The sequence below is a fragment of the Sander lucioperca genome, chromosome 17, assembly GCF_008315115.2.
Source record: "Sander lucioperca isolate FBNREF2018 chromosome 17, SLUC_FBN_1.2, whole genome shotgun sequence".
Classification (NCBI taxonomy): Eukaryota; Metazoa; Chordata; class Actinopteri; order Perciformes; family Percidae; genus Sander; species Sander lucioperca.
Genome location: NC_050189.1, coordinates 9456836 through 9484337, shown reverse-complemented (window position 1 = coordinate 9484337; position 27502 = coordinate 9456836). Strand labels below are relative to the sequence as shown.

The following is a 27502-nucleotide window of genomic DNA, read 5'->3' as shown; positions in this document are numbered from 1 at the left end:
GACTGAGTGCATCAAAACTATCTGCAACTCAACACAGAGGTTTACTCATCAGTACACACTGTATGACTAAAGCACTCAAACCCCAGCTGGGTTCTTTAGTATGGAGGATATACTGTATTTATTCAGAATTCAAATTGAAAGTCCAAAGAGAAAACAAAGCAAGATCAAATTAAAATTATATATATATATATATATATATATATATATATATATATATATAAATGAACCTGAGGGCTGTGTTGTCTGGAGCTTTGTGCTCCTGGTAGGGTCTCCCAAGGCAAAGTGGTCTCAGGGGAGGGGCCAGACAAAGAATGGTTCAAAAACCCTATGAAAAAACGAGGTAGAGATGGAGTGACCCTGCCCGGAGGAAGCCCGGGGCCCCCGTCTGGAGCCAGGCCCAGATGAGGCCCTCTCTCTCCAACCCATGGGCCCACCACCTGTGGGAGGAACCGCTGGGGTCGGGTGCGCTGCCACATGGGTGGCAGTGAAGGTCAGGGGCCTCGATGGACCAGACCCGGGCAGCAGACGCTGGCTCTGGGGACGTGGAACGTCACCTCTCTGTGGGGGAAGGAGCCGGAACTTGTGCGGGAGGTGGAGCGCTACCAGTTGGATCTGGTGGGGCTTACCTCTACGCACAGTCTCGGTTCTGGAACCATACTCCTGGATAGGGGTTGGACTCTTTTCTTCTCCGGAGTTGCCCAGGGTGTGAGGCGCCGGGCGGGTGTGGGGATACTCACAAGCCCCCGGCTGAGCGCCGCTACGTTGGAGTTTACCCCGGTGGACGAGAGGGTCGCCTCCCTACGCCTGCGGGTTGTGGGGGGGAAAACTCTGACTGTTGTTTGTGCGTATGCACCAAACAAGAGCTCGGAGTATTCGGCCTTGAATGACCTTGAATGGAGTCCTGTATGGGGATCCAGTGGGGGACTCCATAGTTTTGCTGGGGGACTTCAACGCGAACGTGGGAAATGATGGAGACACATGGAGAGGCGTGATTGGGAGGAACGGCCTCCCTGATCTAAACCAGAGTGGTTGTTTGTTGTTGGACTTCTGTGCTAGTCATGGTTTGTCTATAACGAACACCATGTTCGAACATAAGGATGCTCATAAGTGTACTTGGTACCAGAGCACCCTAGGCCAAAGGTCAATGATCGATTTTATAATCGTTTCATCTGATCTGAGGCCGTATGTTTTGGACACTCGGGTGAAGAGAGGGGCAGAGCTGTCAACTGATCACCATCTGGTGGTGAGTTGGGTCAGAGGGTGTGGGAAGACTCTGGACAGACCTGGTAAGCCCAAACGGGTAATGCGGGTAAATTGGGAACGTCTGGAGGAGGCCCCTGTCCAACAGACTTTCAACTCACACCTCCGGCGTAGCTTTCCGTGCATCCCTGTGGAGGCTGGGGGCATTGAACCCGAGTGGACAATGTTCAAAGTTTCCATTGCTGAAGCTGCGGCGGGGAGCTGTGGTCTTAGGGTCTTAGGTGCCTCAAGGGGCGGTAACCCACGAACACCGTGGTGGACACCGGTGGTCAGGGAAGCCGTCCGACTGAAGAAGGAGTTTCCGGGATATGTTATCCCAGAGGACTCCAGAGGCAGTTGCAAGGTACCGAAGGGCCCGAAGGGCTGCAGCCTCTGCCGTGAAAGAGGCAAAGCAGCGGGTGTGGGAGAAGTTCGGAGAAGACATGGAGAAGGACTTTCGGTCGGCACCAAGGTGCTTCTGGAAAACCGTTCGCCACCTCAGGAGGGGGAAGCGGGGAACCATCCAAGCTGTGTACAGTAAGGATGGGACGCTGTTGACCTCAACTGAGGAGGTAATAGGGCGGTGGAAGGAGCACTTTGAGGAACTCCTAAATCCGACTAATACGCCCTCTATGGTAGAGGCAGAGCTGGAGGATGATGGGGGATTGTCGTCAATTTCCCTGGTGGAAGTTGCTGAGGTAGTTAAACAACTCCACAGTGGCAAAGCCCCAGGGATTGATGAGATCCGTCCAGAAATGCTTAAAGCTCTGGATGTGGAGGGGTTGTCTTGGTTGACACGCCTCTTCAACATTGCGTGGAAGTCGGGGACGGTGCCTAAGGAGTGGCAGACCGGGGTGGTGGTTCCCCTTTTCAAAAAGGGGGACCAGAGGGTGTGTGCCAATTACAGGGGTAACACACTTCTCAGCCTCCCCGGTAAAGTCTACTCCAAGGTGCTGGAAAGGAGGGTTCGGTCGATAGTCGAACCTCAGGTTGAAGAGGAACAATGCGGATTCCGTCCTGGTCGTGGAACAACGGACCAGATCTTTACTCTCGCAAGGATCCTGGGAGTATGCCCAACCGGTCTACATGTGCTTTGTGGATCTGGAGAAGGCGTATGACCGGGTCCCCCGGGAGATACTGTGGGAGGTGCTGCGGGAGTATGGGGTGAGGGGGTCCCTTCTCAGGGCCATCCAATCTCTGTAAAGCGAGAGCTGTGTCCGGGTTCTCGGCAGTAAGTCGGACTCGTTTCAGGTGAGAGTTGGCCTCCGCCAGGGCTGCGCTTTGTCACCAATCCTGTTTGTAGTATTTATGGACAGGATATCGAGGCGTAGTCGGGGTGGAGAGGGGTTGCAGTTTGGTGAGCTGGGGATCTCATCGCTGCTTTTTGCGGATGATGTGGTCCTGATGGCCTTGTCGGCCTGTGACCTTCAGCACTCACTGGATCGGTTCGCAGCCAAGTGTGAAGCGGCTGGGATGAGGATCAGCACCTCTAAATCTGAGGCCATGGTTCTCAGCAGGAAACCGATGGAGTGCCTTCTCCAGGTAGGGAATGAGTCTTTACCCCAAGTGAAGGAGTTCAAGTACCTTGGGGTATTGTTCGCGAGTGAGGGGACAATGGAGCGGGAGATTGGTCGGAGAATCGGCGCAGCGGGTGCGGTATTACACTCAATTTATCGCACCGTTGTGATGAAAAGAGAGCTGAGCCAGAAGGCAAAGCTCTCAATCTACCGGTCAGTTTTCGTTCCTACCCTCACCTATGGTCATGAAGGCTGGGTCATGACCGAAAGAACGAGATCCAGGTTACAAGCGGCCGAAATGGGTTTCCTCAGGAGGGTGGCTGGCGTCTCCCTTAGAGATAGGGTGAGAAGCTCAGTCATCCGTGAGGAGCTCGGAGTAGAGCCGCTGCTCCTTCGCGTCGAAAGGAGCCAGTTGAGGTGGTTCGGGCATCTGGTAAGGATGCCCCCTGGGCGCCTCCCTAGGGAGGTGTTCCAGGCATGTCCAGCTGGGAGGAGGCCTCGGGGAAGACCCAGGACTAGGTGGAGGGATTATATCTCCAACCTGGCCTGGGAACGCCTCGGGATCCCCCAGTCGGAGCTGGTTAATGTGGCTCGGGAAAGGGAAGTTTGGGGTCCCCTGCTGGAGCTGCTACCCCCACGACCCGTTACCGGATAAGCAGAAGAAGATGGATGGATGGAATATATATATTTATTCCAAACTGCATTTCATTACTTGACAGAAAATACTTTATTTTGACCTCATATCCCTTTCTGTCTCTTGCAGTCCTCCTGTACTCTGTCATTCATCCCCGTAGCTAACAGTTTTGAAGGTGCATACGTCCAACAGCTGGTGATGGAGGATTTTCCCAGGCAGAATATCACCCTGACTCAAACCAACGGGTCGCAAGCGATCATAACTCCCAACGAAGCTATCAGTACAATACCTGTCCAGTTTGTTGTCAGAGGTAAGATTTTTTGTTTTGGCAGGCTACACTCTTTTAACTGCACAGTATTTAGAAATAATCTTAGTGGTTGATCTTCAGTGAGTGGATCATTATTCTAAGGGCCATTGCAACTGGCAATACTGTAACAATAAATTGTATAATACCGTATACCATGATATCGTGGTATATTCTGATATGGTTATCATACTGTGAAAATCTCATACCGTTACAAAAAAAAAGGTCAAAGTTCTTAAATGTTGTATAAACACAAACAAAGAACTTTTTGTGAGCAAAATAGTCTATATGTGAAATTTTTAGCTAACAAGTTTGTTCCAATCGATATAGTAGATTTTTCACAGAAGTGAAAATATTGACCTGCTGGTTGCACTATAGGAAAAGTCGGGGGGGTCACTAATTTATTAGGATTTACATTAGGATTCATTCTCTGGGTCCCATGAATGTCTGGACATCATTTTGTGGCAATCAAACAGAGATTGCAGAAATATTCTAGTCTGGTGATGGACAAACCGACTGGCATTGCCATCCTTAGAAAACGTTTTGCTTTTCTTTATTGTTCCAGTGGATCCTGAAGTGTCATCTTGCACAGAGGGACTCTATCTGCCCAAATTCCTGCCTCCAACCCCAGCTAACGGAGCTCAGCTGTACACCTCTGTCAATCAGACCTTGGAAATCAACATCAGTGCAGAGGCAAATGTCTCCATGTAAGTCAAACAAAAAACTAATTTAAAAGAACTTACGTATCAAAATACAAACAGGTAACTGATTCAAAATGTTCTCTGGTTAGATAAGAAATACTTATTTTTCACATTAGCCACACACACAAAAAAGTTTTCATGCCAAGGTTTTCACGTGCACAAGGAATCTGATCTGTTGTGTTGTGTAACTCCAACACTGATGAACAAGACAGGTTTGGCAAGAGTGCAACGAGTGCAACAGAACCAACTCTATAGTGCGGTTAGGATATATACAGTGGGTTAAACATGCAGTACGCATTCAAAGCCAAAAGAAAACATGAAATACATCCTATAGTACATTGTGTATAAGGACTATGTTGTTTCAGTAGTAGTTTCACAAGCTCAGAGTTTTAAAGGCTAATAACTGGTTAGACCCATAGAGTGTAAAAATAAGGTTAGACCACTTCATTGAAATAGCAGATGTGACTTACCAAAAATCAGCCAGCCGTGACTGACATGAAGGAAACAGCATTAAAAAGAGAGCTGAGTCAGATGCCAGGTGAGGATTGCAATTGCATTTCAATAATGTCACGGAAAACTGATTTGCTTCATTTGTGGGTGGGGTATTTTTGTAAATTATTGACCTTCTTATTAAACTGCTTCTGTTTGTTAAAGAATATCTGAGCTGCTGTTCAGCGGGCCTCACAACATAGTCCAGACTACATCAGGAACAGGACAGTACACCCTGAGATGGACGCCATCTAAACAAGAAGATGGAGAAAGCCACCCGATCTGCTTTGTTGTCCAAGCAGTTTCCAAGTCAGTCACTTGTCCCATGAACCTTACCTTAGAGAATGTGGAATGTCATCCGTTGAATCAATTGCTTTAAGTTTTGTTTTTTTCTCTACACTCATTCACTTTCTTGCACAGAGTTAAAAGAGAAGACTGATGCCACTCGTGTCTCTGTACTGACAATACAGAAGGCAGCTATCTTAGCTTAGCATAAAGACTGGAAACAGGTGGAAACAGCTAGCCTGGCTCTGCCTGAAGATGGAAAAATCCACCTGCCAGCATCTCTAAAGCTCAACAATTAACATTAACATATATCTTGTACGATTGATTCGTAAAAAAAAGAATCAATGTCTATAGACCGAGTACTTTTTCAGGGGGTTAGGTGCAGATGATTTGAGTGACTCCAGGCTGTTAATTCATATTTAACCGACGTATAGCTTTGTATATTGGTGCTATATATCTTTTAATCTAATTATTGGCAATAAAAAAGCAAATAAGAATATTTACCAAAATGGTGAAATATTCCTTAAGACATAGGAGAGCTTGAGCAAGAAATACATCTTGTCTTGAAAGATCTAAAAAATAATTTGTGAGATCATTTTGTAAATAAGCTACTGTATTGATTTATCTCAACAGTTCCACCAAGTATCAGTCTGAGCTTCGATCTGTCATTGTCAGTGTTGGAAACGGTGAGTTGAACCGTTCCTTGTTTTTGTAAATGTTTTAAATTGCATTACTGATTTCCTGGATTGATAAAGTTCATGTGTAATCTACATTCTATCTCTGTATTCACTTCTGTTTACACACCCAACAGCAACCATTCTTCCAACTACTACACCAGTAGTAGCAACCAACATCACTATACCAACCACACAAAACACAACCATTACAGTCACTATGCCAACTACAACAACCATACAGACAACGACCACGAATCCCCCAACAACTACCCCATTAACCACAACAATGATCACAACAGTAACTACCCCATTGACCACAACAACCATCACTACGCCACCTACAACAACTACACAAACAACAACCACAAGTCCCCCAACAACTACTTTAATAACCACATCAACCATCACTATGCCAACTACAACAACCCCACAAACAACAACCACAAGTCCCCCAACAACTACCCCACTGACCACATCAACCATCACTATGCCAACTACAACAACCTCACAAACTACAACCACAAGTCCCCCAACAACTACCCCACTGACCACATCAACCATCACTATGCAAACTACAACAACCTCACAAACAACAACCACAAGTCCCCCAACAACTACCCCACTGACCACATCAACCATCACTATGCCAACTACAACAACCTCACAAACTACAATCACCATTCCTGCAACTACCCCATTAACATCAACCAGCACTACGCCAACTACAGCAAGTCCACTACCAGTTACTACACCTGAAGACACAACAGCTGTAACCAACATCTCAAACTCATGTGAGTATGACAAATGTTGATGTTTTAAACTCTATAATCATCTCTTTATGGACATACTCTATACATAGCTAAGTAACGGAGCTAAGTGAGAACAATGGAATTTGAATTGCCTAAACATAGAAGACCTTGTCTTAGTCAAGTCACTTTTACTCAGTTTCAGCACCCTTCTTGCCTGTGTTGTAATCTTGAATCACTGTGTTTCTAGTTGTTGTTATTTTGAGAATGAAGCTTTCCTCTCCATTTCCACTGTCTGAAGACTACATCAGGAGTACCGTCATACAACAGGTCAGACTCTTATTTTATCAGAAATCAAAGCATGTCAAAGCTTTAGATAACTACACCTGCTGGGTCTAGTTGCAGTTTTAATGGAGACCTATTCTATACAGTTTTCAAAGGTAATACTTGTATTTTGTGTTTCTATTAGAACATGTTTAAATGCTTTAATGTTTTAAAAAAAAAACACTTTATTTTTCTCAAACGGCCCATTGCTGCTGCACCTTTGTATTCACCATCTGTCTGAGACGCTCAGCTGGAGCGGCTGACTCTTTAAGCCCCACCGCCGATAAAGCCCACTATGCTCTGATTGGTCAGCATTTCCGCAATCTCAGAGTCTCCGCATCTGTGTTCTGCTGTTGCTGCCTCTGTACAGTAACATTACAGTCTGTGGAGACTGACTACAACAGAGTATACAGCAGGACTTTGTACCGTGTAAAACCAATAAAGGTGTCTGAACTAAATACAACAACCAGACATTTTCCAGCAGGAATATGATCCAAAATTGGGAACAGGTTAACATCAGCAGCCAAGATTACAGCTTTCCCTGGCGTTAGCATGTAGCTATGTAGTGAGCAGTGGATTGTAATGGAATATAGCAGCACTTTCTACCATCAACAATCACAAATAAAGGCTTTTAAACCAAATACTACACAACGGGATTATGTTCCAGCAGGAATGTGACCGGAAATTGGGGATAAATTCACATCAGTAGCCAAGACTTCAGCTTTCCCTGGCATTACATGTAGCTACAGTGTGTAAAGTAAACACTGCAGTCTGCCTGCATGGAGCAGATAACCATTTATAGATAACCAGCTCGGTATGGCATGATACGGAGCCGAGAGTAGAAAAAACTGATGTAACCAGAGCGTTCAGAACAGTGGTAAAAAGGTAATAAAAAAAGTATTACTTTTAAAGATGATTTTACCTCATTATTTAAAGCTTTGGCAACGTTAAATATGAACATCCAACATTGTAACATTATAGATATGACAGAAAATACAGAAAAGCATAATAGGTCTTCTTAATTGTATGTTAGTGGCGCTACAAAATTCATAATAAATACAAGAAAAAACAAGGCTAGATGCAAATGTGTCAGCTGTAAGTCAGCTACACAACTGATGATTCAGAAGTACATACAATATAACAAAGTTCCACAGAACATCATATGTGATGGTTGTCATGATCATATCTCAGCGCCACATTCTTTTTCTTTTCCAGATCAGAGATGAACTGGTGAGACATGGAATGCCTTTAAATGTGATTGTACGCCTTCTGAGTAGTGTGCAACTGTAATTTACAACCACAGCGACCCCTGTTGGTTCAACGTGAACATTTACGTGACCCCTGGAGAGAAATGTATTCAGTTGCCTGTCAAATTCAAAACGTTTAAACATATTTACAGTGTGTGGTGTAACAAACGATCAGCATTTATGCGTAAATACCATGGATGTATACCAAGAACGTAAATATTTGACTGTTTTGAATAAGTATAAGGTTCCTGTTGTGGTGTGTTTTAAAATGTTTTGTCCAATGTGAACTTTATATTATGGTTTCATAATTATCTTTATAATAAGGATTGTTAGATATCAATATCATTAAAATATATACTAACACGCTATACACATAGACACATACATATGTAAAACTATATCTACATACAAAAGTGTCCTCAATACAAAAACAGGAGAGCCATTTAAAAAAATAAATGCATGATTAAAAAAAGAAATAAAATATATAACAAACCAGATAACAGATACGCAATTACAGCTACTGTAGGTCACAACTTAGGTGGCAACACAACAAATAAGTAAGTAAATCAAACCAAAAAATGCACAACACACAAACCATGATATGAATGTTTGTTAATCTGGGATAATACTAATTCCCTAGCATAAGTAAAAAACGTATCCCATGTTGTATTAAATTTGGCAGACAAACCCCTTACAGTAGTCATAATTTTTCTACTTTAACAAATTGATAAATGTCCGTAATTCATGAGAAAATTGTAAAAACAATTATCGGTATGTGGTTTGCATTGTGGTTTCAAACAACAACTTAATTCTCAGAATTACAACATTTATTCACCGTCATAATTTATTGAACCGAATTGTCTATTTCAAAGTTTTACAGTCATCACATTTGTTGAGAACAGTGGGAGTCATTGCCAAGAGAGACACATCAAACATACCGTACAGACGTCACCACTGAGTTGAAACCATCTGTCAGATTAACATCAGTGATTGTGCATATTCACTTAAGCTCTTTGTAAAGAACTGGTCCGTCAGCTCATTGTGGTCTTCACACAAGAGGCGGGATGATGGCGTCTAAAGTGGTGTTAGGTTATGTCTGACAATGGAGCCCTGAGGCTTGTTTCAATAGTGGTTTTGATGCAGTGACATTCAGCCACTGCCTAAGCTGGTTTTGGATCTGAAAGAATTATGTGACTGATTACAACAGACATTTGATGTTTATGGCAGTATGTTGGCTCTATATGACTATGTTGGAGCCAACAGAAAGGTAAAAGTGGTCTGTACTTAAAATGAGAGCTAGCAAAATATAATTATAGAGGGTTTAGTCTAAGTCTAATAAACAGCCCTGCAATAAGTCATGCCTAAATGAAGGTTATAATGTTGAGTTTTTACTTCTTAGGGTCTTTTTTGGAGGCTGTATTTTGTAGTGCTGTTGAATTGTGTTTTAGTGTGAAGTGTTTCAGTGCAAAACTGAAACAGACTAATTGTTCTACACTGGCATTACACACTTCTGTTATTAATTGGCATTAATTCAAAAGCAATTATAGCAACGGTTCCTAGAGGACAGAAAAAATATATCAAAATGTATATTTTTTTGTTATTATGGTATGATTGCATCTTCCAGAAATATGCTGAGGCATTAGGAGAAGAAAATGGGTAAATGCAATGGTATCTTACGAGTCTATGTTGGTAGATTAAAAGGTAAAATCTGGGATGTGCTTGTGGCCTTTTTGGATTAAAAATCAACAAAGTGCCTGTTTAGATTTTATTCATGTCTGAGAATCTCATGTATGGGATAGGTTTATCTTTTTTCCTTTGTATTCATTGTTGACAGGTGTACCACATTTGTACGTGTTCCTAATTTTTAGCCAATCATCTATTTGTTTTTACCCCGTGTCAAATGGAATAAATACTAAATATAGTTGTTAACCATGTACCAAGACTTTTCTTGAAAATAAATTTAAAATGTGAATGTAAAAAAAAAATTAAAAATGAGTGAAAATGCGTAAAATGTAATTACTCTAAACTGGGTATAGAGGGGACATGGAACACATGATCTTCTTTTCTACGTATGTCATGCTGAAAACCTTGATTCCCTTAATCTTATAATAATAATAATGTTATATATGTTAGTAATATGTTACAACGGTTTGGGGAGATCTCGGGATATAAAATTAAACCTGCATAAAACTTGTTGCCATTAAATTTGGACAGTTCGACACAAGGATATAAGGTTACCTTTTAACAAATACTTAGCCTACCTTTACAGTAACAAAGACTTTTACAGACCTCTTTAAGCAAAACTTTTTGAAAAAAATAAAAACACAAACCAAGCAGGATTTGGCTAATTGGTCTCCTCTTCACTTAGAGTTAACACAGTTAAAGGGTAACTACCATTCTCTGAGATCGCTAGCGCTAAACCCACCAGACTCCATTAAAAAAACAATACTTTTAGCGTGTATAGAGCCAACACTTTCACATGTAAATCAGTAAACTATGTGTTGAGTTGTGATTGTTGGAAAAGTGGAAAGACGACCCAAAATGGCTTTTCATAGTTTTATTTAGTTTCTGTCGACTTTGAATGAAGTGTATTTTAAGATGCTTAAATGAATGATGTTTATTTACATGGAGTTTGGTGGCTTTAGCGAACATAATTTTGCGGATGTTTTTATGTTTAAAAAAAAGGATCTTACTCTGTAACGGAAAGGTTGACCTCCTTAGAAATCCTTTCCATAATGTAGTCAGACACTTCAATCTGAGTCTGTCAGTGGCAAAAAGAGCACTTTTGTGAAGGTAAATACAAGCTGGACAATTGCCCTATTAACTTACATTGTAGCTTGTTTCGCCGCTGCCGACTGCAGTGATCTCACTTAATACTGGACCAATGTCAAAGATTGTTGTTCCCATCAGTCACTTAGACACAAAAACAGGGAAATAGGGTTGATCATTATCTCATTACAATGAGAAATTTCCTCATACTGGTGACTTCCTGGTTCATTTTCTGACCTAAAAGAAATTCTTTGTGTGGGACACAGACATACACACACACACACACACACACACACACACACACACATAACAGTCTATGTGTTAGGGTTTGTATTCATTTACTGTCACTGACATTCACAATGTCACTCTCTCTGCTGCTGCTGCTGCTTGCATGCAGCTCCCATGCGACTCATTTCTTTGGGACAGTGATGACCTATACCCCAAAAACGACTAACAACGATGGATCTGTCACGGTATGTATAAGTGCAGTTTCTTTAGCTTTTATAATGTTAATAATAATCTTAATTAATTTAAATCTTAATTTAAATGTATTTATACTATTCTTGCATTTTAACACACATGATCATAGATCCCAGTTTTCAGCCTAGTTATTATTTACACCGTATATATTTTGTAGTATACATATTTTTTATAAATATTTCTTATTTCAATTTTTTTCAAATATTGTTTTAATTAGGGCTGTCAAAATAACGCGTTAATTTCGATTAATTAATCCGAGAAAAAATAACGCGTTAAAAAAAAAAAAAAAAAACCATAACGCAGATTAATCCATTCCATATTGACGTTTGACCCGGAGCCGTTCTAGCCACCATTGGACTGTAAAATGAAGGAGGGAGACGAGAATGTGCTGCCTGGATCATTAACTGGAACATTTACTTGTAAAAATCTTCTTCCTGCCAACCCTGGCTACCGAAATCTGGTGCCACTGATATGTCTGCACTTCTCTCTGGTGCTCTGAAGACGACACAGGCAACACAAACACCGCTGCATGTGACGCTAGTTAACACTATACTCGACAGCAGCTAACGTTAGCCTACCGCTAGCTAGTTAACACTATACTCAACAGCAGCTAACGTTAGCCTACCGCTAGCTAGTTAACACTATACTCGACAGCAGCTAACGTTAGCCTACCGCTAGCTAGTAGCTGGATTAAACACGGTTACAATGCTGACAGCTAACGCTGAACGGTGTAAAGTTTGACTGTGTTTTACTGTAGAGCAGTGGTTCTCAACCGGTGGGGCCCGCCCCCCTGGGGGCGCGAGTAGGCTACAGGATGGGAGGAAAAAAAAAAAAAAAAAAAAAATCACGTAATGTAATGTAACTACACGTCGCTCGGTCGTGGCTGGGTAGCGTTGCATTTCCTCCCCGACTCATTTCCTGGTTCTCCTTCTCCATAAACAACATGAACTCAAGGAGATAATTAACTTTTCCTGCTCCAGATTTCCCACCGTGGTCAGAAAGAACAGAGGAGACACTTAGTTTCTCTCACTATGACTCTAGAGTCGGTACTCGCTCTAAAGCTAAACGCCGTCACTCTCTCACTTCTCCCTCTACCACACATTCCCCACACACACACATGCCGGCTCACGCACACACCAGCACACAAGTATAAACATCAGGCCACTTACGTAGGCTACGGAGAAAGCTCTGTGTGGAGCCTCCGCACAACTGTAAAACAAGTCATCCTCCTGGCGACTTTTTTTGTCAAAAGTGACTAGCGACAAATCTAGCGACTTTTACTGGTGTTATTGGAGACTTTTGTGGTGTTTGGAGACTCGAAAACACGTATCACTCTGCAGTTATGTGCTCAACGAGCAGCGGATGCTGCCGTGAGCCCCTCCCCCGTCCAAAAGCTCTCACAGCCGGTCAGTCTCTCAGTAGCCTCGCGCAGCAGTCCCAGCCTGCAGAGAGGAGACACACACCACTCCGCGTCCAGGCTGCACACACGCACACATCGTTACATCATAGCCTCAACTTATTGAAAACACAACTAATCCACATCCAAATTATTTCAAAACCAAACAAAATGGAGAGATTTCTAGTGAGGACCAACAAGGCAACCGACGCACCACCAGCTGCAAAAAAGCTTTGAAGGTACATTGAAGCATACCTGGCTCAGGTCTCACATTAACATCGCCTACCTGCAAGCTTCTGTCAAAAATGCAGATGATATGCCTACTGTTAGGCCTAGTAATAATAACAGTAATAAAGCATGAATTCATATCAGAGGTCTGGTGCCAATTCCCAATTATAGCAATAGCCTAGTAATGATAATAGGCCTACTACTCATAATAATAATAATAATAATAATAATAATAATAATAATAATAATGCCTGCAAGCTCACATTAGAAGTCTGGTGCTACTGCCAATTATAACAATACCTACCGCTACTGATGACAATAATAATAATAATAATAATAATAATAATAATAATAATAATAATAATAATAATAATAATAATAATAATAGTGAGGGCCTAAAAATAATAGCCTAGCCTAGGGCTATCTATCTATCTATCTATGCAAGGTGGTGTAGTGGGGGTGGCGCCGGGAAGGGGGGGCCCAACTGTAATGAACCAGCTTGGGGGGGGCCCAGCTTGCAAAAGGTTGAGAACCCCTGCTGTAGAGGACTGTGACTCAACAGCGGGATGTAACAATCTGCAGCTGCCGAGCTGCCGTCGGAAAAACAACACAGACGGTGCGTTCAATGAAACTGGTAAACTACAGCTTCGTGGTGCATTTGAAGTTATTGTAAATGTCCTTGGTGGTTGTTTTTGTCGTTCAACAGCAATTTACTAGTGAAATAAGTTATTGTTATACATTATTATTAATGTATAACTATTAATGTTAACAACATTTAATTTTGACCATATGGCCTTAGCAATAAACAAGCCGTTCTTTAATGTCACCAACTGTTGTTTAGTACCCTTTGTTTTCTTTTCTTTTTTTACTTTCTTAAAAAGTATCGGTTCAGGCACCGTTAATTATGTATGCGATTAATTTCGATTAATTAATCACAGAGTCTGTAATTAATTAGATTATTTTTTTAAAATCGATTGACAGCCCTAGTTTTAATATATTGTAGTAGAATGCACATCTTTTTATGTACTTCTTATTGTTCTTATAATGTCTCTATGTTTATATACAGCATAGTTCTATTGTAGAATGGGAGTAACTCGACTGTAACATATCAATGATCAATGAAGTATTTCTGATTCGGATATTTATATATATGTAATGGTTTTTATCTGCAGTTTTGAAGTGCTATACAGAAGAAAGAAAACAAAAAACCCTAACGACAATAAAAACAACAATAAAATTAAAGAAATTAAAAAAACAACAGTTTATCTTTGACCGCACACAAAGATTGTATGAGCTGTAATAAGGTCTAAATACTATTTAAATTCTTCCCTAACAGGATTTACTTTCAGGCATTAAATCAGTGAACACTAAGTGAAGTAAACGTCTGCACAAGTACCTTCTTCTGTATTCAGGATTTTTCCTGCATAGAGGAATTTCTGGCTGAAAACCCTGGTATCGTGGATGTTTTTGTTTTATTGCTGCAGGTGGTCATTCGCTATAAGCTGAACTTCCACTTATGCAGTTATTCTCCCTTGTGGACCTGCTATTTTTGTGGGACTGAGAGTGCTTCCGAGCTGAACAAGGTCTACAAGGAGAGCAGTGGAGAGTGGTGTCAGACAGAGGGAATCATGACTCGGCAGGTTCCCAGCAACGCTCCGTTTCAGCTTATGTAAGTGAGTAAAAAATAACTTATCAGATACCATGTTTCAGTAATCCAACCATTGGGAAAGAGGTGACTTTTAGAGCAGAAATTAAAAGCACATGTGGCTTTTTAGCTCTTTTACCTCATTGTTTTCTCTTTTTTTGTTGCTCCATGTCTAATGGATTTGGAAAACTGTTTGCCAACAAGCTATGACATCTTTACAACACAATGCTGCGTATCTGTCAACTTTGTTTCTGCTCCAAAGTGTCAAAAATGTAGCTTTGCGTATACTTGAATGTCATTTTTTCAAAGAGAAAGCAATTAACATGTATATTCAAAACACAGAATGCAGGTGAGACAGGGCGAAGCAATTTAGTTCAGAGACTTTGACGCCAATGAACTGCGTTGCTGTTAAGAAGAAGAGACGTTCTTATTTGTCACATACAATCGTGCAATACGATGTAGTGAAATTTAATCTCTGCATTCAACGTATCCTAAGCATTGGGAGCAATTGACATAGCAGCATCCGGGGAGCAACTTGAGGTTCAGGGCCAGATGTACGTACATTTGCGAATGTAGCGTTATCAGCGCCATGGCCAACCCGCAGAAAGCACACGCTGTGATACTTCAGCATACGTCATATTTACCAAACCTGCGGTTCATCGGGTGATCAGCGCCTTTCTCCGCCCACTATACTGTAAATTGCGCTGTAGCATAGCGTTAAGTACTTGTGCTATGATACGGCTGAGTGCAGACTGCGATATTCCCACTGCTGATACAATGACTGTTTGAAATGATCCTGATGCCAATATTTGTAATGTAGCGAGGAGTTTAACAACTGCTGGAATGGAATGTGAACGCTGAGTTGGAGATTCATTGTCATCTTTGATTTCTTCCAGTAACTGTAATATTGCATGGCTGCTTAATCTGTAACTCTTAAATGATTTTGTGTTCACTCAACTGAAAAAGCTCGTCTCCTTGGCCTATGTCTTTGTCTTGCTCGGATTACTGCTGCCATTTAACCTGGAGGCATATGCGAGGAAACCCGCTTGCGGCTGGTTTACACCTGCTTCTAAGAGGCGGAGAATTTTCACCGCAAAATAGAGGCGCGCTTTCACGGGCGGTTTTTGTACATACTGCGGAATACATAATTAGGCGCACTTTACGCTTCCCCTCCCATCTCTTTAGGGGAAACTCCCACTTTCCCCTTGACCCTCCCATGAATGCATATGCATGACACGGAAAAGCGTAATTTGCCATTTTCAGCTCCCGCGACGGGCAGTCTGCGCTTTTACTTCAGTGCGGCCTGTTTGTACATACCTCGCCACGCCTTTACGTGCACGTTGCGAAACAAATACGCCTGAAGTGGGCGCAAAAGCGTTAGTACATCTGGCCCTCTGTGTCTTGCTCAAGGACACATTGACATGTGGCCGGAGGAGCCTGGGATTGAACCACCAATCTTGTGGTTGAGGGGTGACCCACTCTGAGACACAATTGTAGAAGAAAATCAATTACCCAGCAGTTTTAGTCTCATTTTATCCTAATATCCTCTTTCCTGTTTAATGATTAAGTTCCTATTATTTTCTCTGACCAACACACTTTTAGTGTCTCCTGAATTGATTGAGTCGGTCTGCCTTTTGTCTAGCTCAGTGTTAAAACATTTTACTTTGGTCACTGTGAGTGAGACCTTTTGTGTAGAGACCAGGTTGGCTCCAGCGGAGATTCACAAAGGGCCTTCTTTTTATTTTTTTAGTTTGAGCAAACGGTATTGGGTCTGTGCAAATCTACTCAGATAGTCTTGTGAGTGAATGTCTTCTGCAACCTTGTATACAACCCTGACCAGAGAACTCATTCTGGTCAGAGACAATTCAACAGCTTCTTGAGAACTTTGTGTCTCCACTGCGCAGTGAATAAAACTCATCTGAACCAGCCACTGAACTGGACCTGAGAGAACCTTTTCTTCCACACAATCCAATCATTTCTTAACACACGTTATGTTGGGGTTAAATGTATTGAAACACCTACAATACATTACAGTACACTCAGATTCTGTGCACAGTAACAACTGACTTTAAATGAACTTCCTCCACAGCTTAGACGGTGGTAACTGGATAGACAACATCAGGAATGGCATCTCAAGGTGGAGAGCTGTGACTCTGGTGGAACTGAGGAACCGGTCGGACACCGGCCAAGCCAACAGATCACCCCAGACAACCATACTGCCAGCTGTGAGGTAACACTGCTCAATTATTCTGTTCCCTTTAGATCCCAAACCCCTCCATGTCACCCGATGCCACCAAACACCAGAGCACCACCATGCTGCTGCTGGGAATGAACTTTGGATGTTTGCATTGGTGCGGCAATTTGCATTTTGTGCCCATCTGGCATTCCTACTTCCTACTAACTTTTAAACTTTTATTTAAACAGGGAAGGCCATTGAGAGCAAGCTCTCTTTTGCAAGGACTCCCTAATTACAGTACTTCTAAAAAGCACACGAAAGCTACAGTATACATCAACAAATTATACAATAAAGCAGACCACAGACATAAGGGACAACATAAATCTGAAGAAAATACATGCATTCACACTGCTGTATGTCAATCAAAACAATATTTCAATAAATTGGATCAGCTTTTGCAGATTGTTCTTTTATGTGGAGCATAGAATCTAAGAGCCACTTTCCCGATTTAAGTACAACTTGAACATTTTTGAAGACCAAGTAGCCTCGGGACCTGTTGCAGTGTGATGATCTATAGTTGAAAACTCATGTAAGACCCAGGTTGTTGGCTAAGAAGTGTTTTTAAATAGAATACAGTGCCATTCTCTAACTTACTTTCTCTTACAATAATGCAAAATCAAGCTGTCAAAAGGAAAATTTTCTCCCTCTTTGTCCAGTTGGATGTTTGTTGTTTGTTTCTCAACTGAACTAAGGGGTCTAAGAAGAGACAGTGTTGCCCTTTAAAGCAACACTAAAGAACTTTTCCCGCTTCGGTCCCCCTACAGGTTGGAAGCGGAATTGTCCATTACATTACATTGTCCAGTTAATTCGAACTACAGATCCGCTACCCGATCTGGCAAACTTGCATAATATAATGTAATGGACAATTCCGCTTCCAACCTGTAGGGGGACTGAAGCAGGAAAAGTTCTTTAGTGTTGCTTTAAGACAATATAATGGACAAAATTTAGGTTTATATGTTGCTAAAATTGGATTACAAGAAACATATGAAGCGACAGCCAAGAGTAAGACTGGAGTCAGCTCACCTTTAAGACTGGAAACAGGGAAACAGCTCTGGTGACGTGAGATGTGTTGTAGCCCAGAGGAACTATGAAGCAGATAAAACATCTCGCTGGCAGGAAGGTTTGCTGGGAAAACGGGTAGACTTTTATTTTCAGTCTTCAAATAAAAAAAATAAAAAAAACATTAAACAAAGAGGGAAGTCCTCTTTACCCTGCTAAAATGGTTATGGTGCTGGTTCTCAAACAAAACAGTCCAAAAAAAAACTCACATTCTACTCACACATATAGGATTAGAGCCCGCCTCTCCAATTCAAACTGGCCAATCAGGTCACCACTCAACAAAATCAATACTTCATCGTTGTTAATTGATATGGGAACTTAAAATAAAGAAAACCTAATGATAGTAAATGTTTACATTTATTAACAAAATAGTGAGTGAGGGAACAAAATAGCAAAATAGTTAGTGAGGGAGTGGGTGCTTCCTCACACTCTGGCTCTGTCCAACGGTAACACAGTCTGTCTACCAGCACCTCTAAAGCTCACTTATTAACATGGTATATCTTGTTTGTTGGACTTATCCACATACAAACGTACAACAACAAATCGCCACTTTATAGGTGTTGGGTTGTATTGGTCTCCATTAGTTGCTTGTCAATGGATCTTTTCATCTAACTGATAATGTTGTTAAAATGTACTTTTGCATTGCTTGGATGGCTGGCTCGGGCTTCAGTGGAAACAAATACAGAGAGATGCATAAGGCCACAATGGCTGCCAAAACAGCTGGACGCTCTGCAGACAAACAGATGCCTCCAGAGCAAGAAGACAAGAGTATGCTAAGAGCTTACAGTATTCTTATACACTACCACTAAAATGTAAATGACATTAATACCATGTAATTTCTTCATGTATGGTGTTTAGTACAGACAGCATGAAACCGAAGCTGTTTATGTAACTTCTGTCTCTCAGGGTTCCTTCAAACTGTCAGAGAGATTTCAACCTGTTGGCGTTTGACCCTGACGGAGACGAGGTGAGATGCAGATTTGGAAACACAGCACTGTCGGAGTGTAACCCCTGCACGCCGCCCTCTGTTCTCAACCTTTCGTCAGTGAGTATCCTGCAACACAGATGGTGTTGTCAAAATAGTGCCATGACTTCAGGGGTAAGGAAGCCAAGAGCAGCCGTGGTTGCAATAATTTTTAGCCATGCTATACTGCAGGACTGCACGATATAAGGAAAATATCTAATTGGGATTATTTTGACTGATATTGCAATTGCGATATGATTAACAATATTGGAGGGAATGATCATTTTTGTATCGTTTTCACTGAAAAAAATGTAAATGATTTTTTAAAATGATTATAGTGTGATTTTTGCGAGGATCTGTACCAAACAAAGATTTTTTCTTTAGTGTGTATGATAGGGTCTGTAAGCCGGGACGTCTCTGCAGCAGCACAATACTTAATTGAGAATGGTATGTTTAGTTACAAATATTGCACTCCCCCTACGATTTAATTATTGCACCAGTCCATATTGCGTTTTCGATAAAATTGCGATTAATTGTGCAGCCCTACTATACAGATGGCACTGCCGCTCCACCACTTTTGGTCCAGAATGAACAATCTCAACAACTATTAGATGAATTGGCATGACATTTTGTGAAGAAATTCATTGTCCTCAGTGGATGAATCCTACTGACTTTGGTGATCCTTTGACTTTTTGACATTTGTGGTTTTGGGTTAAATGTCCCATCATCTGTAGGATGGATTGTCATGAAATTTAGTGTAGACATTTATGTCCCGAACAGGAGGAATTTGAACGCCTTTGGTGATCCTCTAACTTTTTTCACGTAGCGTCCAATACAATGTCTTGTAATATATCTTGCTATATTATTCAGTTGCAATGATGTTAACGATGTGGGGTCAGCCCTATGTTCCCACATTTCTAAGAATTTATTTTTCACTGAAAATTAGGCCCTATGTTCCCACATTTCTAAGTTTTTTCTTAAAATTAGGCCCTATGTTCATACAGCCCTATGTTCCCATATTTCTAGAACATTTTCAAAATTAGGTCTTGTGTTCCTACATTTCCCTTCAATTTAGGGGGTTAGGGGGATAAAATCAATCAAATTTATGAAAAAGGAAATGTGGGAACATAGGGCCTAATTTTTGAAAAGAATCTTATAAATGTGGGAACTGTGGGAACATAGGGCTGTGGGAACATAAAGCCTAATTTTCAGTGAAAAAAAACATTCTTAGAAATGTAGGAACATCGGCACGCTCCCAATGATCAGCAGGATCACTGAAGTGCCTGTGAAGCTGCAGCATCTTCTTTTAAATCATGTTAAAGACTAATGTGAATTTTATCTCCAAAATAAAGTGTGGTTTTCTGTTTTCGGGAAAGTTTATTTCATAAATACTAACATGCATTTCATTACACCAAAGGAAATGTTGGCCTCATCTTCATATTTTTATTATCCTTTTGCAGTCTTGTTCGTTGTCATTCAGCCCCAGCAGTGGCAGTGATCAAGGCCCATACGCTGTGCAGCTGGTGATGGAGGACTTTCCCAGGCAGACTATCACCTTGATTCAAGCTGACATGCTCTGGGAGAGAACAACCAACACCCCACTCAGCAAGCTACCTGTCCAGTTTGTTTTAAAAGGTCAGATTTCCCATTGCACTTAAGTTTAAATCTCTTTAGCCGGGGGAATCTTCCGTGAGTGGACATCAGCATGTTACTTGAGTTTGCTGCTAACAATGAAAGGCATGAAATGTGTGTTTGTTCTTTATTGTTCCAGTGGACCCTGCGGTGCCATCCTGCATGGAGGGACTCTATCTGCCCAAATTCCTGCCTCCAACCCCAGCCAACAGAGCTCAGCTGTACATCTCTGTCAATCAGACCCTGGAAATCAACATCAGTGTAGAGGCAAATGTCTCCACGTAAGTGAAAATAAAAAACAAACACTAGATATTAAAGCAGATGTCTTGTTGAACCTCCTCTAGCGGAAGCTTCTTATACCAACTCTGCCATAGTCAACATCTGTGACTGACTCAAATGTCATGGATGTGCTAGTCCAGAATGGCAATGTCCTTAAATCTGTAGTAGGCACTTTATTTTTTATTTTATTAGTTTTTTTACCAAAAATACTATACTAATCTTTCAACATATTGTAATTCAAGTGGTCTGAGAGAAAACTAGACTTCTGCATCTCCTCTCGGCTCTGTTTTCAGGCTTTAGATAATCTAGCCCGTGACGGAAGCAGACCAATAGCAGGTAATTTCAGAGAAAGCGAGTGTTTTTATTGGCTGTTCTGTGCTTGTATTGCCCTTGCGACAGAGAGGGGGGACGGAGAACTGCAGGAAGAGGTGTCTCTCTACTTCAAATTCATGGCGTTTTTTTTTTTGCATTCTACCCCCCCCCCAGCTTTAAAGGTGCCGTAGGTATGATTGTGAAGATCCAGGACTTAGCCAAAAAATTTGAACATCGACAACTTCTCAGTCCCTCCCCCCTTTCTGCTAAAGCCCAAAACGGTCTCCTAAGCCCCTCCCCCCACAAGGGAGAATGAGTGTGTGTGCATGAGCAGTGATTGACACACAGTTAGACACCCCCCCTGGCCCTGATTGGTGCATCTGAACAGGGAGCGGTGGATTTTTGCAAATCGCACTACAGGCTGTAGGTGGTGCCAGAGGAGCCGGATTTTTTTTTTTAATTATCTGCTTCATGTAGTTCTACTGGAACATAGGGTCAGTTTCAGCAAATATGACAGAAAGTTAGTTTTATAAGTCTTACCTACTGCACCTTTAATGTAACCTCTACCTTACATAGAGTAGATTCAGCTAATGTTATGCTACGCCTGGACTTTGCAGCAAAGACACAACACTATGAGAGCAGTGAGGGTAAAAACAACAAAGTCGCGGGCCTGAAAATTAAAACAAAAATGACCTGCAAGACACTTTACATCTGTGTAGAGCTAAGGGGAACTGCAGCGTTTGGTTATAACTTTCATTTGATCCATTTTCTTTATAAAATATTCATAATAGCGACTTTAAGATGTGTTCGGATTGAACAGAAGCACATATTATTAAGTAAATAAATAGAGCTGTGAATAAATGCAGATTTACTCCAGGTGGGAAACGTTTTAACTTAAAAAAAAAAAAAAAAAAAGTTTATCCAAAATGTTACTTTGGAGTAATGCCAAAGAAAAACTCTAAATGTTTTCTTCAATCTGTCGCAAAAGAAATGTGTACTTTCAGGTACGAATTTTGACGATCATTGTCATTGGTAACGCAATAATCATTTTCTTTTGTGTTATTAAAAGATGGCATCTCATTACACACCAGCTAGTCATACAACGACTGTCACTAAACTTAATAAAGAAATAAGGTAACACTTTACTTGAAGGTATCTACATAAGAGTGACATGACACTGTCATGAACACATGACACTGTCATGACACATGAACTCCAACCCTAACTTGTCATGACAAAAACCGAATGACACTTAATAACAGAAGAGTTATGTCATAAACGTTTATGACTTGTTTAAATGTTTATGACACGTTCATGACAGTGTCATGTCACTCTTATGTAGATACCTTCAAGTAAAGTGTAACCAGAAATAATGCTAAGTCCAATGCCAGGCTGGAAAAAACATTTTCAATCAAAAGTGACACACCATCGCCCTGCGATCTCGTCACAGAAGACAGGTACTGGTTTTTGCTGGTTTGATTTAACTTGACAAGGTTTTGTTAATCGGTCTGTTAAAGGATCTCTGAGCTGCTGTTCAGCGGGCCGTACAACGTAGTCCAGACTACATCAGGAACAGGAAGGTTCATCCTGAGGTGGACGCCGTCTAAGGGAGAAGATGGAGAAAGCCACCCCATCTGCTTTGTCGTCCAAGCTGTTCTCAGGTCAGTCTTAACATGGAAATAGTGTGAGAGTACTAGTGGTGGCTAATGGCTAATGTCAGTGATGAAAGAAAGCTGTTTTGGCAATAAAAGCTCTCCAAAATTACCCTTAAACATAATGGGTAAGTGGAAAACAGGATTATTTGGTTATATTTTGTACTTTTTCCTTCAAAAATGGATGTCCCATTTCGTAACTAAGCTCTTCATTTATTTCCTCAGTTCAACAAAGTATCACTCGGAGCTCCGGTGTCTCATTGTAAGCGTTGGAAACGGTGAGCAGAGCTCTTTTCTGTTTCTGTGCGTGCTTCAAATTCCATTGCTGATTACATAGATAAAGTAAATAATCTTTTATTCACTTTTAATCATTTTGTTCGCAGAACCATCATCAAATGCAATTGCAACCCCGGAAACTCCAACCACTAGTTCAGCAACTACTACGGAAACCACAGCAGCATCCAATCAGAGTATGAGCACCATTCCCTTTAGAGCTGAAGATCTTTGCCCGAACCCGACGGGATCCGACGGGTTTGGTCGGGTTCAGTCTTAATTTCTATCATTTTACACGGGCTCGGGCCGGGCTCGGGCTCAGGCTTGGGCTTGCGCTCAGTGTTGCGCAGTAAATGAGCGGTCAGGTGATGCATTTCGATTATCGTGAAAATGGATGCTGAGGAGGTGAAACGGAGGCTGGCCTCTGGAGGACTTATTTTATTTCTTTGTTCCAACTTCCAAGTGGCCTAATAGCCTACGAAATTTATAAATGAACATTCTTGACAAAAGGCAAAAGAGCTGTGTGCGTACGCACATTTGAATAATGTGGGGCTGTAAACAGTTTTGGACTTTTAAAAAGCTGTCAATCAAAATGTACTTGTCGGGCTCGGGCTTTGTCAGGCCTACCTTTTAAGGCCTGATTACAGCTCTAATTCCCTTTATAACTACATCCAGTAGGCAATTTGTTCACAAGTCCAATCTGTAGGTGGACCACACCCTGACTTGAATAACCCAAACAAAACAGCTTTTGTTAGTTACATGCATTGGCCTTTGTCTGTGTTACTAAGGTAAACAACAGTCTTTTTTTCAGGCCTGTATTGTAATGTTGAGTCACTGTTTCTAGTCGTCATAGGTCTGAGAGTGAAGATTTCCTCTTTGTCTCCACTGTCTGATGACAACATCAGGAATACTGTCATTCAGCAGGTCAGTCTGATTCATATCTATTTAGAAGTCCTGTCATAGCATCACATAACCACGCAGAGATACTTTGAATACGCAGTACTTTCAGTGATTACAGTTAATGTCTGATTTTTCACAAGCAGTGATGGAAGAAGTACTCCAATCTTTGAGTAAAAGTAGCAATACCACAAAATCAGCAAAAATATACTTACAGTACCAAAAATAAAGCCTACTCATTATGCAGAATGATCCATTTCAGATTAATATATATTATACTATTGGATTATAATGATTGATGCATTCATGTGATGATGCATCCATCGCTTAAATGTTGCAGCTGATAAAGAGGAGCTAGTTTTAATGACTTTATATACTGCGTAATCTATCAAAATACATTTTTCATTCGTTGATTATATTTTATATCTGAATCTGATGTATGAATGTTTTCTCCTCCAGCTTAAAGTTGAACTGGAGAGACAAGGGATGCCATTAAACTTCACTCTGAGGTCTGTGGGGAGAGTGTGACTGGGAGTTACAACTCACAGCAACCCGCTGGTTCAACGTGATCATTTAGTGACTCCTCACTGCCTGGACAATTTTGTTTTTGGTTGCCTGCCAGAGTTTAAACATGATGGTCATCTTCTCCACTGCAGAAAATATACATTTTAATCATAGTTGATCATTACGGTGAATAAGTATATATGCAGTATATAAAGGTGCATAAACAGAAGTCACAAGTTTTCAGATGTAGAGTAATAATTTGTTTTTTGTCATGACAAGTTAGGGTTAGGGTTCATGTCTCATGACTGTGTCATGACTGTGTCGTGTTCATGACAGTGTCATTAACTCTTCAAGTGAAGTGTTACCCAATATACTTACAGGGTTTCTGCAGGTTTCACCAAGTCAAATTTAAGACTTTTTAAGACGTTTTTAAGACAATTATGAATGAAATTTAATACCTATATCACATTATCAACTAAGCCCTAAATTCAGGTTTTTCAAGCCAAGTATCGCTAAACTTGCACTTCCCCTTAGCTGAAGAATAAAATGTCCGTGTTACAATCCGAGAAACTTGCGCCAACAACACGAAAGCTGATTGGCTGCAATATAAGTTACATGTTGTTTATTTGTAGTCGTAATACAGCAAAATTATATTTGGACTAGCGAAAGAAAGAACTACAACACCGCAGAATAAAAAAAAAAAAACGAGCATTAGAGGTAGCGTTGCATGGGCGTAGGAAAATTAAGACCTGTTTAAAATGATTTAAGACCTAGAACACGATACTTCAGCGAATGTTACTTTTTAAGGCCTAAAATTTTGATTTTGATCTTTTAGTCTAAAAGATTTTAGGCCTTAAAAAGTAACATTCGCTTAAAAAGGTCTTAAAAAGTCTTAAAAAGTCTTTTTAAGACCCCGCGGAAACCCTGACTTAAGATTCTTTCATTAAAATACTTTATTGCAGTGTTCTTTTAACATCTTCCAGATAATCGTATACTTCTTAAGATTCTTAATCTGACAAATATATTTAATTTTTCTTAATCTGATTAACAATCAGCTGTCGTTCACTGTTTTTGCTGCTCGTGTCTTTACATGTTTGTGTTGTTGTTTGTCTGTTTAATAACCCCCAAAAGTGGAATTAATTTGAACAAAATAAACCCTTGGAAAAAAAAAGATGAAAGGAGCCAGTGAAGTTTAAAAGACATCAGTTTTTATTTCCAGTTGAACGAGCCAGAGCAGCATGTCATTAGGAATAATACACAGGTCATGGTTTTCAAGATAGTAACGATAAATAAAACATCACTTGGTTGTAAACTTTTTCATCATGAAGCCACATGATATTAAACTCTTTGTTGGTTTGGTTTGCAGGGAGTGAAATAACTTTTTTCCCTGGCCAACCAGCCAACAAATCCAGTTTTACCAGCCGGAGATATTCCTAGGAGCCAAAGTGTGCACAAATTTGAAGACTAGCTCTGGACTAAATGATCCTTTATTGACCTGAGATATGGAGCTTTACTGGTTTAATATTGAAAACAGTATTTCAAATAGTGGTATATTACTTCTTTGGTTGATGTTTTTGTTGGATTAGCTAACTACTTTTTCGAAATGAAGATAATATGGTTTTGCGACAACTACGAGCCACTGTAGCTCGATAGGAGAAATTTAATAACTTTTGTTCGCCCGTAGAAGTCAATTAAGTCCTAGGTTTCTGAATTGTCAGACTGGGGAGCAGAAGTGATTGTTGGCTGTTGGCGAAGTGTTAATTTCAGGCCCCTCTTTGTTTGTACACACATTCCTTTGCGCTGTCAAGTAAAACAGCAAAACGGGGTGCGCTTGTTTGGTTTCAGCTAACAGTTGGCGAGAGCCGTTTTTTTGTTGGACTTCTAACTGATGGACCCAGTGCTAAGGATGAACCGAAACAAGCGCACCCTGTTGAGCAACATTGATAACAACAGACAAAAAAAAACCAGATCAACTGCATTTTTCAACAGAGTCAAACAAGCAAGACATTACCCTGATAGTTAACTTACACACACCTGGACAAAAAACTGTTACAGTTTGACATGTTTTTAGGTGTTTGACAAAGGGTGCGCTTGATTTGAGAGTGACGCAGAAAATTCAAGTGTTTTAGATTTAAGGGCGAGAGAAGCAAACATTCCCTACATCACTCTTTGTTTAGTTTTGACCACAAATGTTAAACTCATGGCAAGACAAATCAAATTACACTTCATAAATATCCACAAAAACATTTCAAACCTTTAGTTTTGTTTTACCCAGATCACGATAGAAAAAAAAAAATGCTGAGTTTCAGTAACTTTCCCTTCATGAGAATTGCACATCATCGATATAAAATATGAACCATGCTATGTACAGCTAATGAAAACCAAACCTGGGCAAGAATGTACTGTAGAAGTACGTGTCTGTCAAGTAGTGTATGGAGAGCGGTTACCAGTGGTTACGAGAAACATTCAGAACAAGTTATCACCCTCTGTAAAAACCAACAGAAATAAGGCATCTTTTAGCTTTGAGGACAGTCGCTTCGCAATCATGGGGTTTTAAAAACATGCATTCACACACACCATGAGCTAAATGAAAACAATTAAAACATGTCGAACAGATGATCCTGTCACCAAACCACCTGAGAATAATGTGTGGATACATTTTGGATTCGACAACAGGTGGACACAGTGTGTGGATAAAGGTGAGGCTGTTTGCTGCCTTTTAAAAATGCGATTGCCTAACAGTAACCAGCAGTGGAGGCAATACTGGCCCGCTCTATATTTAGTCAATCCATTAGATCAGGGATCTTCAACAGGGGGTCCCCTAGGGGGTCCTTAGAGTCAATGCAAGGGGGCCTCCAAATTATTATACATTTTTCAAAGTTTTTTTCAGAAATTAAAAAGTCTTAACATGAATCTATATAAATCCCCACTGATGATAGGCTCACTGGCCTATGAGTAAGGTACTGTAGTGACTAGGGCAGCCATCCACAGATACAGTTAATCCTAAGGATTC

The 27502-nt window shown here is 40.9% G+C and overlaps 2 protein-coding genes and 1 long non-coding RNA gene across 6 annotated transcripts in view; 2 read left to right on the top strand and 1 right to left on the bottom strand.

Annotated features, from left to right (window-relative positions):
- Window positions 1–8450, top strand: part of LOC116053083 (mucin-2-like) — a 183976-nt gene extending 175526 nt beyond the window's left edge. Inside the window, exons 5-12 of one of the 4 annotated variants that reach the window (XM_031303995.2) lie at window positions 3520–3700; window positions 4260–4401; window positions 5050–5193; window positions 5803–5849; window positions 5981–6057; window positions 6250–6637; window positions 6843–6922; window positions 8132–8450. In XM_031303995.2, coding sequence (XP_031159855.1) covers window positions 3520–3700; window positions 4260–4401; window positions 5050–5193; window positions 5803–5849; window positions 5981–6057; window positions 6250–6637; window positions 6843–6922; window positions 8132–8206 — 1134 coding nt within the window. In that variant the 3' untranslated portion in view covers window positions 8207–8450. Of the gene's footprint in view, window positions 1–3519; window positions 3701–4259; window positions 4402–5049; window positions 5194–5802; window positions 5856–5980; window positions 6638–6842; window positions 6923–8131 lie in introns of all 4 variants that reach the window. The other 3 variants (XM_031303993.2, XM_035993683.1, XM_035993684.1) reach the window with 3 other exon arrangements.
- Window positions 8451–11205: 2755 nt separating this feature from the next.
- On the top strand, window positions 11206–25172 carry LOC116053084. The gene is made up of 11 exons (XM_031303997.2): window positions 11206–11405; window positions 14521–14705; window positions 16771–16911; window positions 18883–19021; window positions 20401–20575; window positions 20712–20853; window positions 22681–22824; window positions 23041–23093; window positions 23199–23285; window positions 23933–24012; window positions 24445–25172. Exons 1-11 carry the CDS (start codon window positions 11292–11294, stop codon window positions 24511–24513), a joined length of 1329 nt encoding a protein of 442 aa, XP_031159857.1. The 5' UTR covers window positions 11206–11291; the 3' UTR covers window positions 24514–25172.
- A 503-nt stretch (window positions 25173–25675) lies between these two features.
- On the bottom strand, window positions 25676–27382 carry LOC118493532. The gene is made up of 2 exons (XR_004895487.1): window positions 26408–27382; window positions 25676–26370 (listed from the first exon to the last, which is right to left on the bottom strand). It is a non-coding gene; the product is annotated as an uncharacterized LOC118493532 (long non-coding RNA).
- Between the last annotated feature and the right edge of the window lie 120 nt (window positions 27383–27502).